General features: G+C 38.5%; 1 protein-coding gene across 1 annotated transcript in view; it reads right to left on the bottom strand.

Moving 5' to 3' along the window:
- The window catches only part of INPP5F (inositol polyphosphate-5-phosphatase F), a 44,661-nt gene that overhangs the window by 9,131 nt on the left and 15,328 nt on the right, over positions 1-20,202 (bottom strand). Inside the window, exons 2-12 of the mRNA XM_055804591.1 lie at positions 20,021-20,101; positions 12,949-13,085; positions 11,579-11,707; positions 10,690-10,857; positions 10,309-10,365; positions 8,567-8,765; positions 6,045-6,224; positions 4,438-4,505; positions 3,874-3,998; positions 2,442-2,519; positions 1,588-1,708 (exon numbers count right to left, since the gene is read on the bottom strand). Coding sequence (XP_055660566.1) covers positions 1,588-1,708; positions 2,442-2,519; positions 3,874-3,998; positions 4,438-4,505; positions 6,045-6,224; positions 8,567-8,765; positions 10,309-10,365; positions 10,690-10,857; positions 11,579-11,707; positions 12,949-13,085; positions 20,021-20,101 — 1,343 coding nt within the window. The remainder of the gene's footprint in view (positions 1-1,587; positions 1,709-2,441; positions 2,520-3,873; positions 3,999-4,437; positions 4,506-6,044; positions 6,225-8,566; positions 8,766-10,308; positions 10,366-10,689; positions 10,858-11,578; positions 11,708-12,948; positions 13,086-20,020; positions 20,102-20,202) is intronic.

The raw sequence follows: 20,202 nt of genomic DNA, 5'->3' as shown, positions 1-20,202 counted from the left end.
AAGAAAAGCACACCAGATACTTAATCTTTTGTTTCTAGACAGAAGTGCCATCTTCAAACTTTCTCCTCTGCCAAAATAAAACCTTAAAACAACTTCATGTGTTGTGTTTATTATTAATGCTTGTACATTTTGGACAGTTACTGTTTAACACTGATACTGAAAGTAAGATATCTTACTCTTCAGAACAAGTTGTACTTGAAGTTTTCCCAAGATAAGGCTCGGTTACAATACAAACTTTAGTGGTTTTACATACCAACTAAATTGATAAAGCAGCTCATACATAACACTGCAGTGCAGTCACTAAATGTTAGGCCAACTGCAGAGATAATTTAGACTAAATCACAGGCAAAACTCAACTTACTACCAATAAAAAAAATGCGCAAGCACTCTTTGTAATTTAGATGAAAATTGATACAAGTCTGTACATTGACTTTGAAAGCTCTATCAAGTTTCCAGCTGAGAGAAGTTCTATTGTTCCAAGGAAGTGCAAAGGTAAGGTACATGTAACTCCGACTTCTAATTTATGTCATGTACCTTGCAATGCTTAGGGCACTTCTCAGTTATGGATTGATTCCAAAGTACTTCAGCTATAGTATGAGAATGATCTAGCACACCACAGGCTAGTACTATAGCAATGACTACTCAAGTCCTCTTCACAAAAGTCTAACTCTTGATTTTGAGAGGTTACCCTTGAACTCAGAGTTAATATATCTGGAAATCCTGTTTTAAAATAACAGCTGTGGGATTCCTGGTCTCACACCTCATCCCCAATACTCTTATAGTATGTCAGGAGTTCGTAAAAGCAGGTGACAAAGAGGAACTGCCAGATACAACCGTTAGAGCCATTCACTCTTCATCCTAATGAAGGACCCACACCATCCTTCATTCTAAACATAAACAGGTTTGCTCGTTTTGGGCTGGGCTGTAGCTGAAGCTTCAAAGTTTCAGTGACAGTACTATTAAGTATTCACAGGAGAAGACTATCATCACTGAGCTTCTACATCAAAAAACAAATGGGGGTCAGGGCAAGAGGAGAAAGACTAAAGGAAGGTCTCTCAGTCTGCTTGGAAATTCCTTCTCTATGCAGGGAAAACTATTCCAGAGCGTAGTAGTCACAGCCATCTGGGATATTTACATCGTGATTTAATTACTCCTCTCACACAGAGGAGACAACTAACCTACCTACCCCACTGCACCACAGAATTTCACTTCAAAGTGGCTAAAACAGCATCCAACTTCTAGTTAGAATTTAGTCCTTTAACATCTCATTCCGGGGAGGGATTTGGGGGCTGGGATGTATTTTTAAGCTTTGTATTAATGCGTAACTTAAAATTACTAAATCAGAACAAGAGAATCCTCTCCAAGATGTGGACAGTGATTTCCTCTCTGGAGGAGGACACTAGGCATCACTGTTTCAGAACAACTTCATGTTATTTTAATTGTACATATTACTTTCAGCTTCAGAGCTCTCCAAGCAGTTTGCAAAGACTTTTCAGCAGAGATTAAGATTAGCATTTTTCAAACACGCAGATTACAATTAAGTTCTGAGGTATTCAGTACTTGAAAAAGTATGTTAGTTATACATGCCTGCTGTTCCATGACCACTCTTGCTATAGCAGCCTGCACGACGTTGGTACGATCCAGACAGTCCATGCAGTTAACTCGAAAAATGCCTTCCTGTTTACAAATCACACCAGCTTGGTCAACCCTTTCAACAGAAAAAGAGAGCAAAAGCATACTGAGACACTTGCCACCCAGTGTAATTTATCAGTTTCTACAAACAGTAGAAAACTTCAGCGTGGAGTTGCACTCATCACCCCAGCCACATCCCACTCCGAATTAACAACTCTTGTTCCCACCCATCCTCCTCTTCAGGCCAGATACCCAACATACACCTTATCGGGGCCGTAAACTTGGTATGTAATCAGATGTTGAATCAAATTCAAACATACTAATAATGAGCTTTCAGGAGAAAAGGCATGAGTTTCAGAAACATACAATCTAACAACAGCAACATCTCACTCACAAAACACATTGGAAAATATACAGTAATTGATTGAAGACTGCAGCCATACTTATTACCACAATGCATTAACTTTAATCAGTACAAACTAAAGTTCAAGCATGCCTACTGTTTCCAGTAGCAAGGCTGGCATTCTAGGGTTTGTGGGTCAAACACAGCGTGTTTCACATTAAATATAAAAAACCCTAGAAGTGTTAAATGCAGTAAGCCTCAGGCAGAAAACAGTGTTTCAGAATTTTTGCTGCTACGTGTGTAGAACACCAATACCTCAGAACACAAAAACTCATGATGCACCAGGTGGGCATCAAGAGAGGAACACAAAATGTATCAGTTAGTTATGACAAATCAAGGCCTCTGAATATGTAGTTTCATTTTCTATAAACATTTCATACTAGTCTAAAAACAGTTAACTACCTACCAGCACCACTTCATGTCAAGAATAATATCATGAATGGCATCAGTCAGCGTTTGAACATTTTCGAACTTCATTCCTCGGCTAAAATACAGAATTTCACAGGAGTCAGTTTGAACCAGAGTGGTTATTTTTCTTAATTATTTTGTATTATTTGCAATGCTAACAAAGATAGTATTTTGGCTGAGTGGGAGAGATTCTCTCCTGTGATAAACTTTAAAATCGCAGCCAATATTCAGAAATATTTTACAATACCATTCGATATCCAAATCCAAGGCAAGAGATTGAGATCTTTAAATTCTGAGGAATCTGCATTCTTGAATGCTGCCTCCATAAGGAAGAACAAGTGTGCAGTCATTCAGGCATGTGTAACCATTCTGTTCTTATTTTAGACAGACTCAACAAAAGTGGTCACTATAGATTTGAAATCAGGGTGGCCTACCCGGCTTTACCCGCAATTCTACAGAAAAACCACTTACAGATACATCATCCCCTCCTCTCCCCACCACACCAGTTCGTTTTCAGTATTGCTATCTATTCACTCATGCTCACAGTACAAAAAGGAACAGTCCTGGCCACTACACCAGCTCTTGGGAGAAAAGCAAACAAGCAAAACCAAAAGCTCGTTTAAATAAAAGAGTCTGTATGAAATCAGTTCAGGATAACAGTCCTACAGAAAGAAATCTCAAAGGTCATTACAATTCTGAAGGGGTTTTCCCTCCTCCCTCCCCCTCTCAGAGAGTATCTACTGATGACATAGTTATTCAGTCTGTAATGCTTTCCCAGGCCAGATGCAATCCCTAAGATTAAGTTAGGAAATTAAGATTAATACAGTTCTTAGAGCCCCATATTTGTACACAAATGCAGTCTGCTTGACAGAAGCATGAGAAATACATGCCTGTGTATGCTTGGGCATGTGAACACTGCCCTCAACTACGCCGACAGAGTGCAGTCATGAAAACAGCAACTATTTATACTGGATTAAAATAAAATCCAGTGTATTTTATAACGGAAAAACAGCATCAGGGTCCTGAAAGAATCCATTGTATGTTTATAGAAACAAGCAAGGGAAACAGAGGAACAGCTTGCTGTAAAGAATTAAAGAGCAGAAAGCTACACAGCCCGAGAAGCAGGTCAGCCACAGCTTTACATTCATAGCATGTTTAAGGAAACTTGCTTAAAATGCGTAACAACTTCTAAGCTTTGCCTAATAAATAACTGCATATTTAATAAGTCAGGGACACAAGATCAACAAGCTGCAGTGCTTGGTTACCCAAACTCGAACTTTTATAGCACTTTAGTTCACAAACTATATTCTTCCTATTCAAAAGAATAGTGTTTCATGCAGAAGTAAAATAATAACGGCTCTTCTCCTTCCTTCTACTCTCCTTTCATGCTAGTAAAGATGCAAAGTGACACTTTTGAAAAGGGTTCTTACCAGTGCTCATGGAAGTCAAACGAAACGTAAGTCAGATTTGCATTGTTGTACAAAAGAACTTGTTTAAGGTAAGCATCTCCAATAATTTTCTCTCTGCCCGTCTGATCCACCAGATTAATAATAACCTGTTAAAAAATTTAATTAATACTTGTCACCTGCTACACAACTTCCTTAGATACATACCATGGAATGACAAATAGCTCAAGAGTTAAAAGATTTGTAGGCAATCTTGCTGAAGTTACAGTCTTTGCTAGATTATACCCAAGATCAAATAAGCTCCAGTAGTTGCATGCCTACCTGAATTTTAATTCAGAAGAGCTATGAATTTACAGAACAGGTACACAGAAGGGGGGCTTATAGAGATTTCTGTAAGTTATTGCTGTTTTTTAAGGGTTACTTACAGAGACACTTGAAAAACTTCAAGTTTTATTTACGTACCACCCCTCCAATTGCCAGTGAGCGTCTAGAAAACCACACGACATATCATCAACAAGAGAAACTAAAAACATGAATGTTCGTCTCCTACATTTTCATAAAATAACTATTTTATCATGCAGCACTCACCTGCTTTTTGTAGTTTTTCAGCTGTTCTTCAAAATGTGCACGAAAACAAGACACAGTTTCACTTTCACCTACAAGTCAGAGCAGTGTTAGAAAAAGCCTGTTCAGCAACAAGTCCCGTTTGAAGTATTGAATTATGCCCAAAGCTGTACTCGAAAAAACCAAGATAGCTTCCCTTAAAGTACTTAGATACATAACACCACATTGTACAGAATTACTTTTGACGTTTTCATCAGTTCGCTCAACTTCAACACTGTTGTTCTACTACTATAGTGTACAGGAAGCACCACTGTTAAATTTTGCTTATATTTCGCTTTTATGCAGGGCAGATTGGACAAAAATTTAACATGCCTGTTTAATCCTCTCACATAGGCACCAAACAACTACATAAACACCTCTCCCAGAAAAGTGATGGTGTTTGTTTCACATCTTGTACTTCTACTTGCTTTTTCAGAAGAAACGTTTGCAAACTGCAAAAGGGGCACATGCAGGACAGCATGACACTAGAAGTGTTACTCATTTCTCCCAAAGGAGAAAACTACTTGTAACTAAAAACCAAAAACACCACCCAGTTGATTCAAGGCACTACTAATTCTTCAAAGTCTCAACTGCTACCTGCAAACCTATCAAGTTCAATCCAATTCCTCACTTTTTTTAAAAAAAAAAAGCAAACTAAACCTATTGGAAAAGAATTAAAAAAGAAAAAAAGATATGAACGAATAAGGACTGCTCAGTTCTATAAACTGATGTCACAGCACAAGCTTCCAGTTGGAACCAATCAAGTGTTCCAAATACTGAGGGGGGGGAGGGCAGGGGCAGGGATTGGGAGGTGTTTTATTCTGAGTTTCTTCACTTTATGATTTTATTTTGATTTTCATTTCCATGAGGTGGCAACAAATTATCTTTCTCCAGTAAACTCCAGGTTATTTGGTATAAAGTGTTTCTGAGAAAAGTCTCTCCTTTACAGTGGCAAACCTAGAGAAGATTCTGTCAACCTCTACCTTTTAATAAAGTTCAGGTATGAATACATAATTCATACAAGCATTCAGGTTTGCCACAATATTCTCATTAGTATTCTTAAATGTTTTGGATTTTACATTATCTTTGAGTGGAAAATGAGGCAAATTTAGATCTGACAAAATCCACTAGATGGTACTGCATTTCAAAGACAAAAGCACATTACAAAACTGGTGTTCTATGAAATGTTTGTTTCCCCACATTGAAATAGCAGTTCTTAATGCAGAAGGAACCTCAGCATAAGTTTACTTTGTGGACAAAGGTACGCGTAAGACATGAATGTCTAAGCAGGTTCTCAAGAGAAAGCCAAGTTGCCTCCCTTCCCAACCCAGAAAACACTGCAACTAATAAGACTAGACGTAAAACAGATACTTCATTAAGTATTAAAATTCAAGATCTGTTGGAATTTACAATGGACGAGAAGTCAGAGCTCTGCATAGTGGCAATGAGAGCAGCAGTTAACTGGAATCAAGTCATTGTTGTCATTCCTGGCTTCTAGGAAGTGCCACTGAAAGACCAGTGCCAAAGCAACACTTCAACTAACCCATTTCTAAGGGAACTCCGATCTTCAGCTATTCCACTCAAATACTTACTCTTGTCCAGTCGGGGCCGTGGGTTATATCTATATCCAACTTGGCTCCAGAAAACAGGCACAGAGCCTCTTGTTTGTATAAATGAAAGAGTATGATTATGAACATGAATCAGTTGCTCCGTCTCAACATAATTTGCCACATTTCCATTTTTATCAACACCTCTTCGCTTATACCGCATTCCTAGGATGAATAAGAATGATCCATTCATATACAAATATTAGTCTTAACAATTTCCACTATCATTTTTAACAAGCGTAACACAAGAGAGTTCTACTGTTGATCATGGATTTTTGGCTAAAATTCACTCCTATCCTAGTCTAATCCCCAAAAGTTGTGTTGACTGTATAGGTGAAGTTTACTTTTTGCTGTTCATGGTATGCCAGTACATTGGCAGGGCAAGGCAGTCTACTGGCACAATCAAGTCCCAGATATCTAGCCCACCCTAAAGGATACGTTGCTCCTGTTCTGTCCAGTTCAGCAGAAAGTTTAACTTTAGTGCTTGGTATTTTCCATTAACCTAAAGGCCACCTTTACTGACAGATGCTCCACTTGTCACAGTAACAGATCCCACAAGCAGCCCAAGAATATTTGCATGTCCCACAAAACAGAAGACTCCCCTCATCGCCCTCAACTTGTATAACTAATGCTCACATTAAGAACGGATACCACTCTTCCGACAACAGTTTTTCGCCAAACCATCTCTGATCTGATCCTTACACAGAACCGGTGTTTGCATATCCTTTACTCAAGGGAGACTACACTGTTATTTCAGAAAGGATGCAGATGGCAGCAATAGATGGGGAAGAACTCAGTAAAGGGAGTTGGAAAAAGTTTCAAGGCCATGGTTTATAGCATAGAAATTCAGTTCCACAGAATCAGAACAACTCTGTTCCAAGTCCTGAAGTAACACGACCAAACTTTTAAACTGAACCTCAACTGTACTAGCTAAGGACTATGGGAGAGAAGGGAAGAGGTTAAAAATAAGGAAGTGAAAGGAATATAAAATACTTATCATGGGGACCTTTATAGGGTCACAAAAGGTCAAAGCAGTATTATGCCTTTAACCAGACAGGGGCTTTTAGACTAGTGCATCAGATAGCCTTTACTTATGTTGTGCCACCAGTAGTAGCTCTTATATCAAAACCCAAACCAAATCATTACATAAGAAACTTCAGCTTCCTTACTTTTGATACCTCAACTTCTGCAGACACTAGGCTTTTACTCTCTTAAGCTTAAGAGCAGCTGTCTTCCTTTATCTCATTATACCTTTCCCTAAGGTCTTGGGCATACTGATAATTTAGTGCAGGGGTTACTTTTTTTTTTTAAAAATCACAAACAAGCTGCCTGACAAATAATCACTGTATCATACAGAGAAGTATCTTAGGCTTTCAAGTCAATGATTCCTCTGGGTTTGGGTTGTTGTTGGGTTTTTGGTTTTTTGAGGGGTTGTTTTTTTATTTCAGAAATGAAAACACTTCAAACTCTTGGCTAAAATTGTGTATTACAGAATGAACTGAAGAATAATTATAGGATTGTTTACAATATTGCATCAGTTTACTAAAGCAATCTTTTTGTGTCAAGGGAGAAAGTTCTACACCGTGTATGTTCTGGACTAGCAAACCGATGAGTATAGTGTCATTAACAGTAAGAGAAAAATCACTGAGAGATTTGCCCTCCTATTCAGTTTCTGTATCGTTATAACAATTTAGTATAAGGCATACTGCAAGCTAGATACTACCCTGAAACCCTCAACTATGTGCTCAGAGGTGTTTTGACACAATTTTCCTGGGAAATGAATTAAGTGCATTGAAGTAAGCTGTGGTGCAAAGGCCAGTCCCACATCAGGGTAAACTCGCCAGTTCTTTTTCTTATTTTTTGGACATGTTCTGACTGTGTAGGAAAGGAGTTTGACATGGTGGAGAGTATCTTAAAAAGTCTGGTAGATTGAAAAGATTTACTAAATTGTAAAGTGATTCAACCTTTCTCTCTGTGCTCCTAAAGACAAGGAATAATTTTTGTTTGCCTTGCTACTACTAGAAGTCGTCAAATAAGGTGCAAGACCAAGGCATGACTCTTATTTCACACCTTGGCACTACATAAACATCTGGGACACAGGCACGCACACCCACGTGCCTTTTCAAGTTACTATTCAGCTGCTGTCAAAGCCCTCAAAGACTTCTGAAAATTTAACTCTCAGTCAGGGCTACTGAAACATATCAGGACAGCTGTATGCCAGGTCCTAATAAAGGTGTTCTTTGGAAAGATGGAACTTCACCTCCACACTGTGACCTCCAAAGATGCATTCAGTGCTCAGGAGGAAACTAGTAAAGCTCATTTAGTAACCACTCTAAGTAACAGCTGTGTAGTGCTGTACACACTACAGCCTTTTTTCCTCCTTTAAGGAGGAAAAACTTTGACAAGGGCTCACCATATGCTGCGCAACACAGCACCCAAATTTTATTTTCTGCATCCCTCTCCAGTGCTCAGGAACAATCCCAATACCTTGAAATAGATTTGCCTACCAGCTCTGTGCCGACTTCGGCGTGAAATAAGTGCCACCAGAAACGTTGGATGAATGTCATCTACACAAGTTGATTCCTGAGAAGGAGTTTCAGGACTGCTCTTATCGTCATCAGAAGATTCACTGTAGTTTACTACAAGTTCTTCAATTTGCACAAATCCTTGTATGATGGGTATAATCCAGAAGTCCACTTCAGCATTCTGAAGGTTACAAAAACCCAGTTACATTCCTGTTGGTTCTACATTACCTACAATTCCTTCTGCCATTTCTCATGTTTATAAATAGTTGCTTTGCACACTTATTCATGTTTTCAGACATTTTTGCTATATCATTGTCTTATTCCTGTAAGAGGTGTACCAACATTTTTCCTCCATTAGTTGTAGGGCTTTTAGATCAGGAGGAAGAAAGAGAAAGCAACCTAAGATTTTTCTGCAAAGATGAAGCAAGCTGAATCAAGGCAAGGCAAAAAGCCCTCCTCTACTCTCAGCTATCTAGGGACAGAAAAAAACCTACAGTATTTAAAAGCTTCTTTTCCAGTCTCCCCAAAGGGAATTTTCCATACAATGTTACACCTGATATTAAAGCACATTAAGAGCTTGAAGTAGTAACTTCTCATGCCAAAGACAAGGCTAGTCAGTTCAGATACAGTAGGAAATCTAGGTAATCCTTAAGGCAGAAACTGGGTAAAGTTTGTTTCACAACCTCCGTGTGGACATATATTACATTTATATAGGTAGATAATTTAAAAGTGTAATGTTGTTAGTCTGTTTTCAGCTGAACATATTATCATAAGCTTTATACGGGCCCACTTAGTACCCAAGCCAACTTGTTCAGGGCCCTGCACATTAGTGCTTTGTTATCCCTAAAACCTCAGTTTCATGAGCAGAATTGAGATCTTAACTCCCTAGTAATTCAAGGTTATCCATTTATATCCTATAACATGAAAAATACAGCTATTTAAACTCCTGCATCATACATAACTCTTCACAGAGCATCTAGGTTTACCCTGCTCTGACTCCATAACCATTAGAGTATGGAAAATTATTAGTGAAAGAGACACAGGGCATAATATAAGTGTCTGCGGTCATCTTTAAAAGAACATACAACTACAGTAGTTAGTAACTCAGTCCTTTACTTACAAGGTTACATCATACACTGAAGAAAAAAGTGGTTGTTCTATGTTTTTTCATGTGCTCATTAGCCAGGAAAATGCTTTATCTACTCTGAATAGCTGTTCAGAATAATTTGTTCTACACTATTGTTACACTGACCAGCTACTCTGTTCGAGGAGAAAAACAGTATCCTCCACTTAGGAAGGCAAAAATTCTTGTATGATGACAACTTTGTAGTTCAGAGTTTCTTTCTTTTCTGGCTCCTCCTCCTTATGAAGTTCAGCTCTGTCCAAGGATAATCCATTTCACAGATGCATAAATCTCAAGTTTACCTTCAGAAATCAGCACAAATGTATGACGCATCAAATTACTCTGCATTGTTTTGTTGGAATAAAATTTTAAATTCAGTTGATGTTTGATTATTTAGCAGTGATCACAGGCTAGAAGGCTGCTGGAAGGCTAGCTGGGGAAGAAGGTAATGCCAGCTACTCAGCTTCAGAAGATGCAGCCCTGATCCTGACCTATTTGCCAAGCAGGTTTTTAAGTAAACTTCTGAGGCCTTAGGCAAACATTTCAACTGAAACTAAAGAATAGTTCTCCTAAACATATGTTATTGTTAGAAATAACTCACATCAATGCTGATGAGATCTTCAATCATGTGCTTGTTCCAAAAGAATCTGTCATCAACCTGTTTAAAACAAAAAGGGCGGTTTCTGCAATGTTTTAAGTAAGGTTTGGCGATACCTTTGGTAAAGACACCAGTGTTATTCACTATAACTGTACAGAGAAGTCTAGCATTCACTGCTTTTAAATATAACAGCTCAATTCAAGACATGCTGTTGGAGACTTGTTTCACTTCCTTGCACTAAAGCTGGTTACAGGGCAAACTTTGGTTGCTGTAGATTATACCAGCAGATAATGTGACCAGTCAAATTTGGACCACATACATTCTTGAACAGCACATCCCCCAGAAGGGAATATAAAACAACCAAACAAAACCCCCCACACTTACTTTTCGCCACAGTGGTAAGTTAGTTTTCTCACATGCACTCTGTCTCTGCACAGAATTTGTTAGGTCATATGTCAGGCTGTAGTAAAAGGAGTCCGAATCCATGAACATTTTGAATAACTCTTCCAATAATCTCTTCTCCAGCTTCTCTTTTTCTTTGCTTTCTTTAATCTGAAAAAAAGTAATGGCTTTCTTACACCTTTCTCTGACTGAAAAAGGCTCCAGCCCTATTTGCTAGATGCCATTTCTAACTCTGTAGGACAAACATTCTCCCACTGAGGAGCAGGATCTTAAAATTCCTAGCAGAGATAAACATATGGGACAGCACCTTTGGAAATATCATACTATTACTTTTAGCAGTAAGGGCATTAGCAAAGCAGTCAGACTAACATTTGAAGCTTACATTCAAGTAGTACGTTTCAATCTCAAGAGGTCAAGAAATATTGCATCTACCTGTTCTAGTTTTATTAAACGTTGTTCAGACTTTCTAATTTAAGCCCCTATTGTGTTAAAAGCATTTTGGTAAGAATGCATGGTGTTCTCTGAGGAACCATGCACCAAATTGTCTCCAATTTTTATTATGAGACCCTTATGAAAAGCAATTGGAGGAAGCTTAGAATCCCACTAGAAGCTAATCCTGTTAAGAAGGCACTCTACTAGCAATTCTGCCAAAATTATACAATTACAAAATGAAAAACTATAGAAGCCACAGTTAAATAATCAAAAATTAAACTGAACTTCAAGATAGAGTACTTGCACATTCTGCAGTTTTTCACCAGTTCTCTTTTTAGTTCTTAGTACTCCATTTGATCATCCACCATAACCTTTGAATTACCAACTAAATATTTGAAGAAAAAAAACCAACAAACAGGAAATCAGTAGAAAGCTTTACCTTCTTTTTATTTGGAGCAGACACATTGGATTTAATTTGAGTAAGAGTCTTCAGCAGAAACTTTGTGTCATCTGGGGACTGTGTAATCTTCTCTGGCTTGTTTATCCCAAAGTGATGCTTTTTACAAAGCTAAACAATGATACTGAATTAAAGCCAATACTTAAATACTCTTTTAAAATGTCAAGACAATCTTAATTAAAATCTACAAAAGCAGACTGCAGTGTCCACAAACCTAGGGGAGACATTCCAAAATACAGGGGGAACATGCAGGTTTCCACCTTTTTTTATAAAAGGCGTTTTTTCTTGTGATTGTAAGACCATTTGCCTCAATTTGACATGACTGAGTATCCAGAGCCACATCAACTTCCTACCCAAATTAGCGTAAATTAGTATTACTCACTTGTACTGGTTTTCCTTTATCTGTTCTCTTTTGGAAAAAATTCTGCAACTTTTAAAGTAAGGGTTTGCCTTGAAGCTAAGTTACAGAATCAAGATTCCAAAACAGGATGAAAGCAAGAGCATCCATAAAATATATTTTATTTTTTTTCTTTCTCCTGATTCAGAGGGCAAAGATATGATGCTTCTTCCCCCACAAAACCCACACACATGAAGCCCTACCTTGTGATATTCAGGGATAACCTCAGGAGTAAAAGAGCTGAAGTACTTGGGAGAGGGCACTGTAAACCTAGTTCTTACACAGGCTTCTAGGCACAGAAGCACCAAGCAGATGGCTATATGACTAAGAACAGGAAGATATTACATCTAGACTTCAAGTCATATTCTTGTATCCCAGACCTTGGGAGGTTCCAACACTCAGATTCTGAAGCAGTGCTTCAGCAGCTCTTCTTGCTCCCACACACTCAAAAAAAGAGAGCCTGGAGACAGAACTGTTCTCCCAACAGCCTACTAATCACAGTGCACATCCCTGAGTACTAGGATTTACTGAAAATCATACCATCCTAGTCATCATGAGGTAATCAGAAGAGCTCTTTCTCTTTTTATTTTTTAAAAAAAAAGGTCCCTGTCCTAGACTGCAGCTTTGGATGATTCCAGTGGATACAGCTCTGTTCTCAAATGACCTGCTGCTCAATTACCCTAACAATTTTGGTTTTGTGTGGTATATTGAAGGATCTTTATGAAATATGGATATGATTTTATTGTTCTGCTAGGAAGGGAAAATACTTGTGATTTGTGTTTAAAAATAAGAACTTTTAATCAAAACACAGAATTTAAAAAGCACAAAAAGTTCAATATGTCTGCATACACCAGGAAAAAGGGATGAGAGGTATTTGCTTAACTATGATATTTTACATTTAAATTTCATTGAAATGGATAGGGGGAAAGTCAGAATTCACTGAAGACAGTCATACCTCTAACTCCAGATCCTGAGGTTCTGTTTCAGAAAGTGGGATCACTGAAATCTTTGTTATTTTGCAAACCTCATGGTCTCCTGGAAGTTTTCCAATTACTGCTTTCTGACGAATTAAAAGTAGCCACCACGGTAAATCTGGAAAAAGATTAGTGGATACTTTGATTTGTCTGTCAGGCATTTACTTTGATTAGTCTGCCAGAAGCATCTCCCCAGTCTAAAACCTCTGCCAGTAACCATTGGACTAGAAGGCTCCAGAGAATGGTAATTTGCTATTGCAATTTTTCCACAATGCTAAAAAATACTTATTCAGTCTCTAATATAATAAGATTAATTCTTTCATAGAATTACCCATTAGAGGTAAGGTTACCACTGATTCATCTACAGCAAACAGGCAATCTCTACAATGATGCACATTCCCACCAATGTCACTAACAGCAGTAGAATTTGAAAAGAACAGCTGGAGCTCATAAAGCAAGCTAAGATTTTCCCTTTGTACCTTCTGTCGTGTATAAAACAGCAAACAAGACAGACACAGGTAACATCTCATTACAAGATTCATGAGTTAAATCTGGTGAGCAAACAGACTGCATCGTAAAGCAGCTCTTGTGTATTTAAAGCTTTACAACATTATTCCTGAAGTATACGCATCTAAGTCATACTGAAATTGATGAGCCAAAGATCACTGAAGAAACTCCTAACAGGTGCATTCCATACACACATTCAGTCTACAACATTTGCAATTATAGCTTCAGCACTTTAAAAGGACAGAGAAACAGAACAACAAACATTCCTGCTGACTGCTGAACAGTGCCTGGACATTAGTTCCCTACATTTTAATCCCTTTGTTAGATCAGTAGCATGCTAGTAGTATTTTTGAGCTTTTATGTTGTAGGTTTTATGAGTCAAAAGTGATCATTCTGTTGGGAAAGATGGAAAAGGCACAGAAAGTCTGATATACACATACACACTCACTGTTTCTCCAAATGGAGAAGCAACAGAGTTTAACTGAAGAGGCCACAGACAGACATTAAAAGCCTGCTATGGTACACTTAAATATGCCTCCACACTTCTGACAGTACATTCTGTTATGTATCATGCCTTTGAACACCAATATACAGCCTTTGAAAATTCTATTTAGAGTCGTTATATCCAATACAAACTCCATTTTCCTTGCTTAGTAAAATATAAACTGTATTTTATCCTCTGAGCCCTTAACAAAAGCCCAGGATAATGTGTTTGAAGTCACAGGCCACCCAGGATTGTTCTCTTTCCCAGATTTTCCAATATACTCTCAGCATAGACTTAAAGGTCTATTAAAGTTGTGAGAACCAAAGGCTGCCTACCAAAAAGGGAGGAGGTGAAGGGAAAATGAAGACATGCACCGCTTATTTAACGTATGTGATCTTCTAAAGGGAGTCCTGCACCTCTTCCTGAACACAGCATCAGGATCATAATCTCTACAGGATCACATAAAGAAGTCAGCTCGGAAGGGATCTCAGGATGTCACCCTGCTCAAGCAGGGTCAGCTCTGAGGTGGGACCAGGTTACTCAAAGCCATGAGGCTATCCATAAGGATAGTCTCCTAGAAACTGGTCAAAAGATAACGAATAAGGACAAGAGCGACAGCAAATGCCAGCAAGACAGTTATCCTCACTGACAGCAGGTGCTGGAACAGTTTTTCTGTCCAGGTACAGGCAAAATTACTTGAAACCTGCCTTTGCCTCCAGGATTCCACCCAGCAACCATGGGAGTACGGTGGGAATAAAAGCAGGGAAGCTGATGAAAACAGGGCAGAATCCATGCAACAGTGAGAAAACCAATGAATAGTTAAGAAAATCCTGTTTAAAAGGGGAAACTGAAATGCTGCCAAGAACACCAGCAACAGATGAAGATGTCTACCGCTTCATCTAAAAAGAAGGTGTACTTTTTTCTGCACTGCTTTCCAGTAGGCAGAAATAATATAGTCTCTGGAAACCCAGGGCAAGCCAAGCCTAACAGAAGGGCAGTACAGAAGATATTCCTGTTGGGCAGTCCTATAATCTCATCTATTCCCACCTGCAGAAGGTTAACCACACAACTTACTACTGAGGAGACCACCAGTGTATGTCAACAAACAAAAGATATATTCTTAAAGGGCAGGATATCATCTAGAGGTACAGTGAAATAATCAATGATTCCATAGGAAAAGTAAGTATGATTTAAAGGCATTTCTATGCAGATACACCTTTGTGAAAACTGGAAAAGAAAAACCTCTCTGTCTACTCTTCATCTTACCTCATATTAACAAGCCCTGGTAGCAGTAAACAAGAATTTAAGAGCTTAATACAGCCAAGTGAGTTCTGTATCCTTTTATCATTTTTAAAAATGCACTCAAAGTCATCTCGGTGTACATTTCAAAACTATTTGTATTACAGCCAGAGCCATAAAAAACTGAGAGAAAACAGGAATTCCCCAGCAGATCAAAAGAAAACAGTCAGGAAGTAATTATGCAGATAAAAGTATGCCCTAAAGTAAAAGCTTCAACAATAGCCATAGAAGCAGCATATTATAATTGCCAGCAATAATTAAATAAATGAATCCCTAAATAAGAGTATGTGCTTCCACAGTTAAAAAAGTAATTCCACAAACAGCGTAAAAAAAAAATCGCGTACTTAGTGTGTACAGGCAAAAAAACACTACAGCTATACATCATTCCAGAATACTGCATGTTTTAAATCTCTTAAGATCTAATGTTCATTTTTAGTGTTTTATGAACTACGGCAGAGCCGAGGGCAACATGATTTAAAGTACTCTATCTGAAGTAAGCTATTACCTCCTATTCCTCTCTAAAACAAGAATTGAGCTCTTTTGCTTCAACACTGTCCGTACACCACTGCTGTATTATTTTCTCTAACACTTCCCAAACAATCTAGCATTTAGTTTCCCCAAATGATTTTGCAGTAATTTTTCCTCAAACTGTACCTAAGTTTACTATAAATGCTGATTTTTGCAAGTATTTTGATGTTAGCCGAGAAATCCTATGCTACCATATTCTTTTCTTTCTTTTACTTGGGTAACTTAAAAATTAGTTGCATGCAAAAACAATGTTTAAAGTTAGAAGTGGCAGCAGCAACATCTCCTTGAAGATCTCAGATGCTGAACCACTCATTGTTTCTATCAAGACTCAGAGGCACGCTAACAAAAAAGCTTTCCTTTCCTGGGGATAGGGAAGAAAGAATTCCACTTCCCTTGTTTTCTGAGTCTATGGAACATTGAGAGCAGCATTTAATTTGGGTCTTAATTAACCGGTACTGGAAGAGCACACCAAATTGATGCAAGTACAGACATTAAACTGCATATAAATGTGCCTTGCCCAAAAAACAGAAAAACATGCGGTGGCAATGACTGACTTAAGTGGCAGTTGCTGGAACCAGTTAAGAAACCCAGCTTTGGTTATAGTTAGATATACCATATTAACTCTGAGCATATTCTAGCACTACAATGTTTGATCAACTTGTGAAGTAGTCTCTGATCAGAAGTGATTCAATTTCAGGCTACCATTACCATCTACTTTATGCTAACAAAAAAAAAAAACCAAAAAACCACACCTCTTTTAGTTCTGTATTGGGATTTTGACAAAAAGAAATTTAATGGCTACACTTACATTTTGTATGTATGCACATTAACTGGACCAAAAAAACCCAAAATTAATATTCTATAAAGACGACAATGCTTATGCAAGAGGTCTGCTTGCCTCTATCTGGCAAGATCACACAGAGATAATTTTAATTGTGCACCAGTACCAAGAAGATGCACAGTGTTCTGCTTCAGTAACTTACCTCGACAACACATCCTAAACTCCCTCTCTTTCTATTCCCATTTTTACTCCACATTTTCTTACAAGTCATCTTGGGATGGGCCAGAAAAAGTTAAGAGACCATATCCTTGCATTCTGAAATTCAATTAAGGTTTTGTTGTTCAGGGTTTTTTTTGGCTGGGTTCCCCCCACCCAAAAAAAATAAAGTCATCTTAATGTTAAAGACAACTAAGTACTGGGGAAGAGTCAAATGATACTTCAAGTAGATTTTCATCTCCAGTGTGAGTGTGCAGTTATGTCCAAATGTACAACTGACCCTCTCACGGCAAAAATTCTTCAAAGAACTGAAAAATAAACCATGTAATATTGGCTAGCTGGTTTCTACAAGGCTGCTTCCCTGCCACAGAAGCTTTCCTACAAATTCTCCTGTACTAGGCCAGCAATAAAATCAGCAAGATTAAGAGTAAGTTAAATCCCATCCCTAGTTACAGGAATTTGGCAATGGTATTTCAATGCTAAGTTAAGGACAGCCCAAGACTGACCAGAGGGGTATTTCAAGGTCATTTTAGGACTACTGCAGCACTCTTGCATTAAGAAAAATCTTTCAAGCATTTATGCCCAAGACATTAAAGTGCATATAAGGCTTAGTGACAGCTTTAGAGCACATAGGTAGGAACTTCAATACTTAAACGTATTTGAAGTTTCCTGTATTAGTCGGGATGTGCTAAACATTTTTGAAAACATACCAGTACTTCTTTCCAAGAATAGCTGATAGCAAGGTTCTGAGATGGACAAGCCCATCCAGGACTCTAGTTAACCGACAGAGCTTCACATTAAGTTTTCTGATCCTTATAATCTGGGGACAGGGGAAGAGAAATCAGACCAGCAAGTCCTCCTGCTGCTCTGGAGGAAAAGCATTTCACCCAGCTTCTGCAGCACAGTGCTCTTACTAAGTCCAGAGATAATGGTCCAGCAATGTTAAATATTTATAAAACTGCTGCTGATAAAGTTTCCAGGTGACAAAGATTGATACAAGAATAACTAATGAAGACAGGTTACTGTTACAGAGTGCTAGATGATTCAGCTAGAGTATAACACAAAACTACACTTGAATAAGCTCAAGCGAGATTTCATTGACGAGAACAGGTTTCAATTGACTATGTAAGACATCTCACTCAGACCTCTTGTTTCGCCTGAAGCCCAACAGAGAATACTCAACAACTGTCAGCAAATTCAAGGGAACAGCAGTTCTCAGCAGAAGACTAAGGATAAATAGCTAGAGACTGTATCTTTCTTCAGACATTTCATGGTAGAAAACAATGTCTGTTTACTGGACGGTTGCATCGCTAAATACCAGATTATCTACAACAAGAAGGGACAGTCTGTGAACGGTTTGCGACGGTATCATCTAAACCAGGCAGAGAGGTAACAGAATGCTTCCACTGGCCTAAGCAGCAACTGAATGAAGTGCCTGGATGAGCATAATTGATTCAGTAGCTCCACAGGACACATGGAAAGAAGACTAGATATCAGGCTTATTACCTGATAATCTTAATTTACTTGACAACAGAAAGCTGGCACCCATTGAAGCATCACATGCTGGGGAAAGTTCCAACTCTGCTTTCATAAGCCGAGGAAGTGCCTCACAATAACCACACATGCAAGGATAATCGGTTGCCAAAACCTACTAGACCTTCCAGAAAGCATGTGACAAGGTCTCCCCTTCAGAAGCTTGTATACTAGACCCCGTGGGGTGAGGAGGGGGGGTGCAGAGGTCTTTGTGTACCTAAGTGCTCGGTTGGGGGACGGACACACACACAAAAACCAACCACAAAACCAAACTTACAAAAAAAAACCCCACCAACACACATGCTAAAAAAACAATCATTGAGTATTTTCCCACAGGAGAAATAGGTCATTACTGGAGTTTAGCCATCATTCATCCTGAACGGCACAGACAACCTAGATGAGGAGAAGAGAAAGTGAGATGGCAGTCTGAACCACTGTGTATCATCAGACCTGAAAAGTGATGGCGGAACAGATCTGTAGGGTGAGCACAGACAAAAATATCAGGTGAAATTCAAAGAAGATTAAGTGATGCAACTGGAAAGACGACACAATCATAAACTTCCTGGAGAGATGGGCTCTGAACTACTATTCTCAGAAAGGAGACCTAGGGGTTACAGTAACTATCGACCCAAGCACTTCCCAGAACTAAATCTGTCATGGCCTAAACATGCCATGGCCAGTGCTGTACCAGTCCCCATTTTCCTCCCTCCCCTATTGCTAGTATACCACTGCCACCTTGACTTATCCGTTTCTATTCAACGGACCACAAACATCTGATCCATTTCTTAATCCATCCTGCTATCCTGGAACACACTTGAAACTTTACCTGTATTGATCATACTGCCAGGCACTACTTTAAATGCAGGGTCTAAGCATTCACAAAAAGAGCAGCGCACAGTAAGGGAAGCGGAGTTCAACAGCTAGCTTTCCTACCTGTTGGTAAATTGATATCCAGAGTTCTATTGGCAGAAGAATCTTTTTAGAGAATGCTGGTATATATCAAAATAAACATTACAGCTACAGGACTTTGCAGCTGACTAAAGCTAGAAGAGTACTAACCTTATTTGACAAGACAAAATTGCTAGAATCAGTTAGAGACAGGCTTAACATTAAATCACACCGCATTCTATGTCTGCTTTCATTTTATAGCAGTGTCTTACATTTAACTACAAATAAGTTTAAGTATTCCTTTTACTTTCAAATAGTCATCTACCAAGGTAGTAATTATTCTTCAGGTTTTCATACAGCATTGAGAATTCAAGCACTATATGTTTGTGAAAACTTCCATCATTAGTTTTTCCACTACATCATAGAAGAACAACAAAAAATCTGCTTGAAAAGTTTATTTAAAAAGGTGCAAGAATTTTATATCTTTCACATGGAGCCTCAGATAGAACTAAAACCACAAATTTCTACTCTTTGTGAATGTGGCTCTCCAGTTTTACATGACAGTGACAAACTAAAATATATGCTGTGAAGTAGAGGAACTAGCATCCACAGCACTTGGGCAAGTTCACACACTTGGGGAGTACTCCTCTGTTGCAAAGAACACTACATAATTCCATTTGAGCTACATAGTATTATCTGTAGTATCACTGACTTTAAAACAAGTGCACTAGAAGAAAAAAAAAAACCACACACACAGGAAAAAAAAAAAAAAAAAAAAATCACACATACCACAAACACCCACCAAACAACCACATACCTGTATGAAGCTGAACTTTACCAATGACTCCCTCTACCAGGCCCAGACAAATGGGATTCCAAGCCAAAAGAAGATCAGTGGCTGCAAAACAGAACAAATTCCTGGTTTTTTTAAAGTAAACTCAACAGGACAATTAATTCAGTGATGGTAATTCTCTCCACTTTCCCCACCTCAGAGCAGAA

Source organism: Falco peregrinus, chromosome 1 (genome assembly GCF_023634155.1).
Source record: "Falco peregrinus isolate bFalPer1 chromosome 1, bFalPer1.pri, whole genome shotgun sequence".
In the NCBI taxonomy this organism is placed as follows: domain Eukaryota; kingdom Metazoa; phylum Chordata; class Aves; order Falconiformes; family Falconidae; genus Falco; species Falco peregrinus.
Note: the sequence above shows the minus strand (reverse complement) of the source record. Positions and strands in the feature narration are given on the sequence as shown.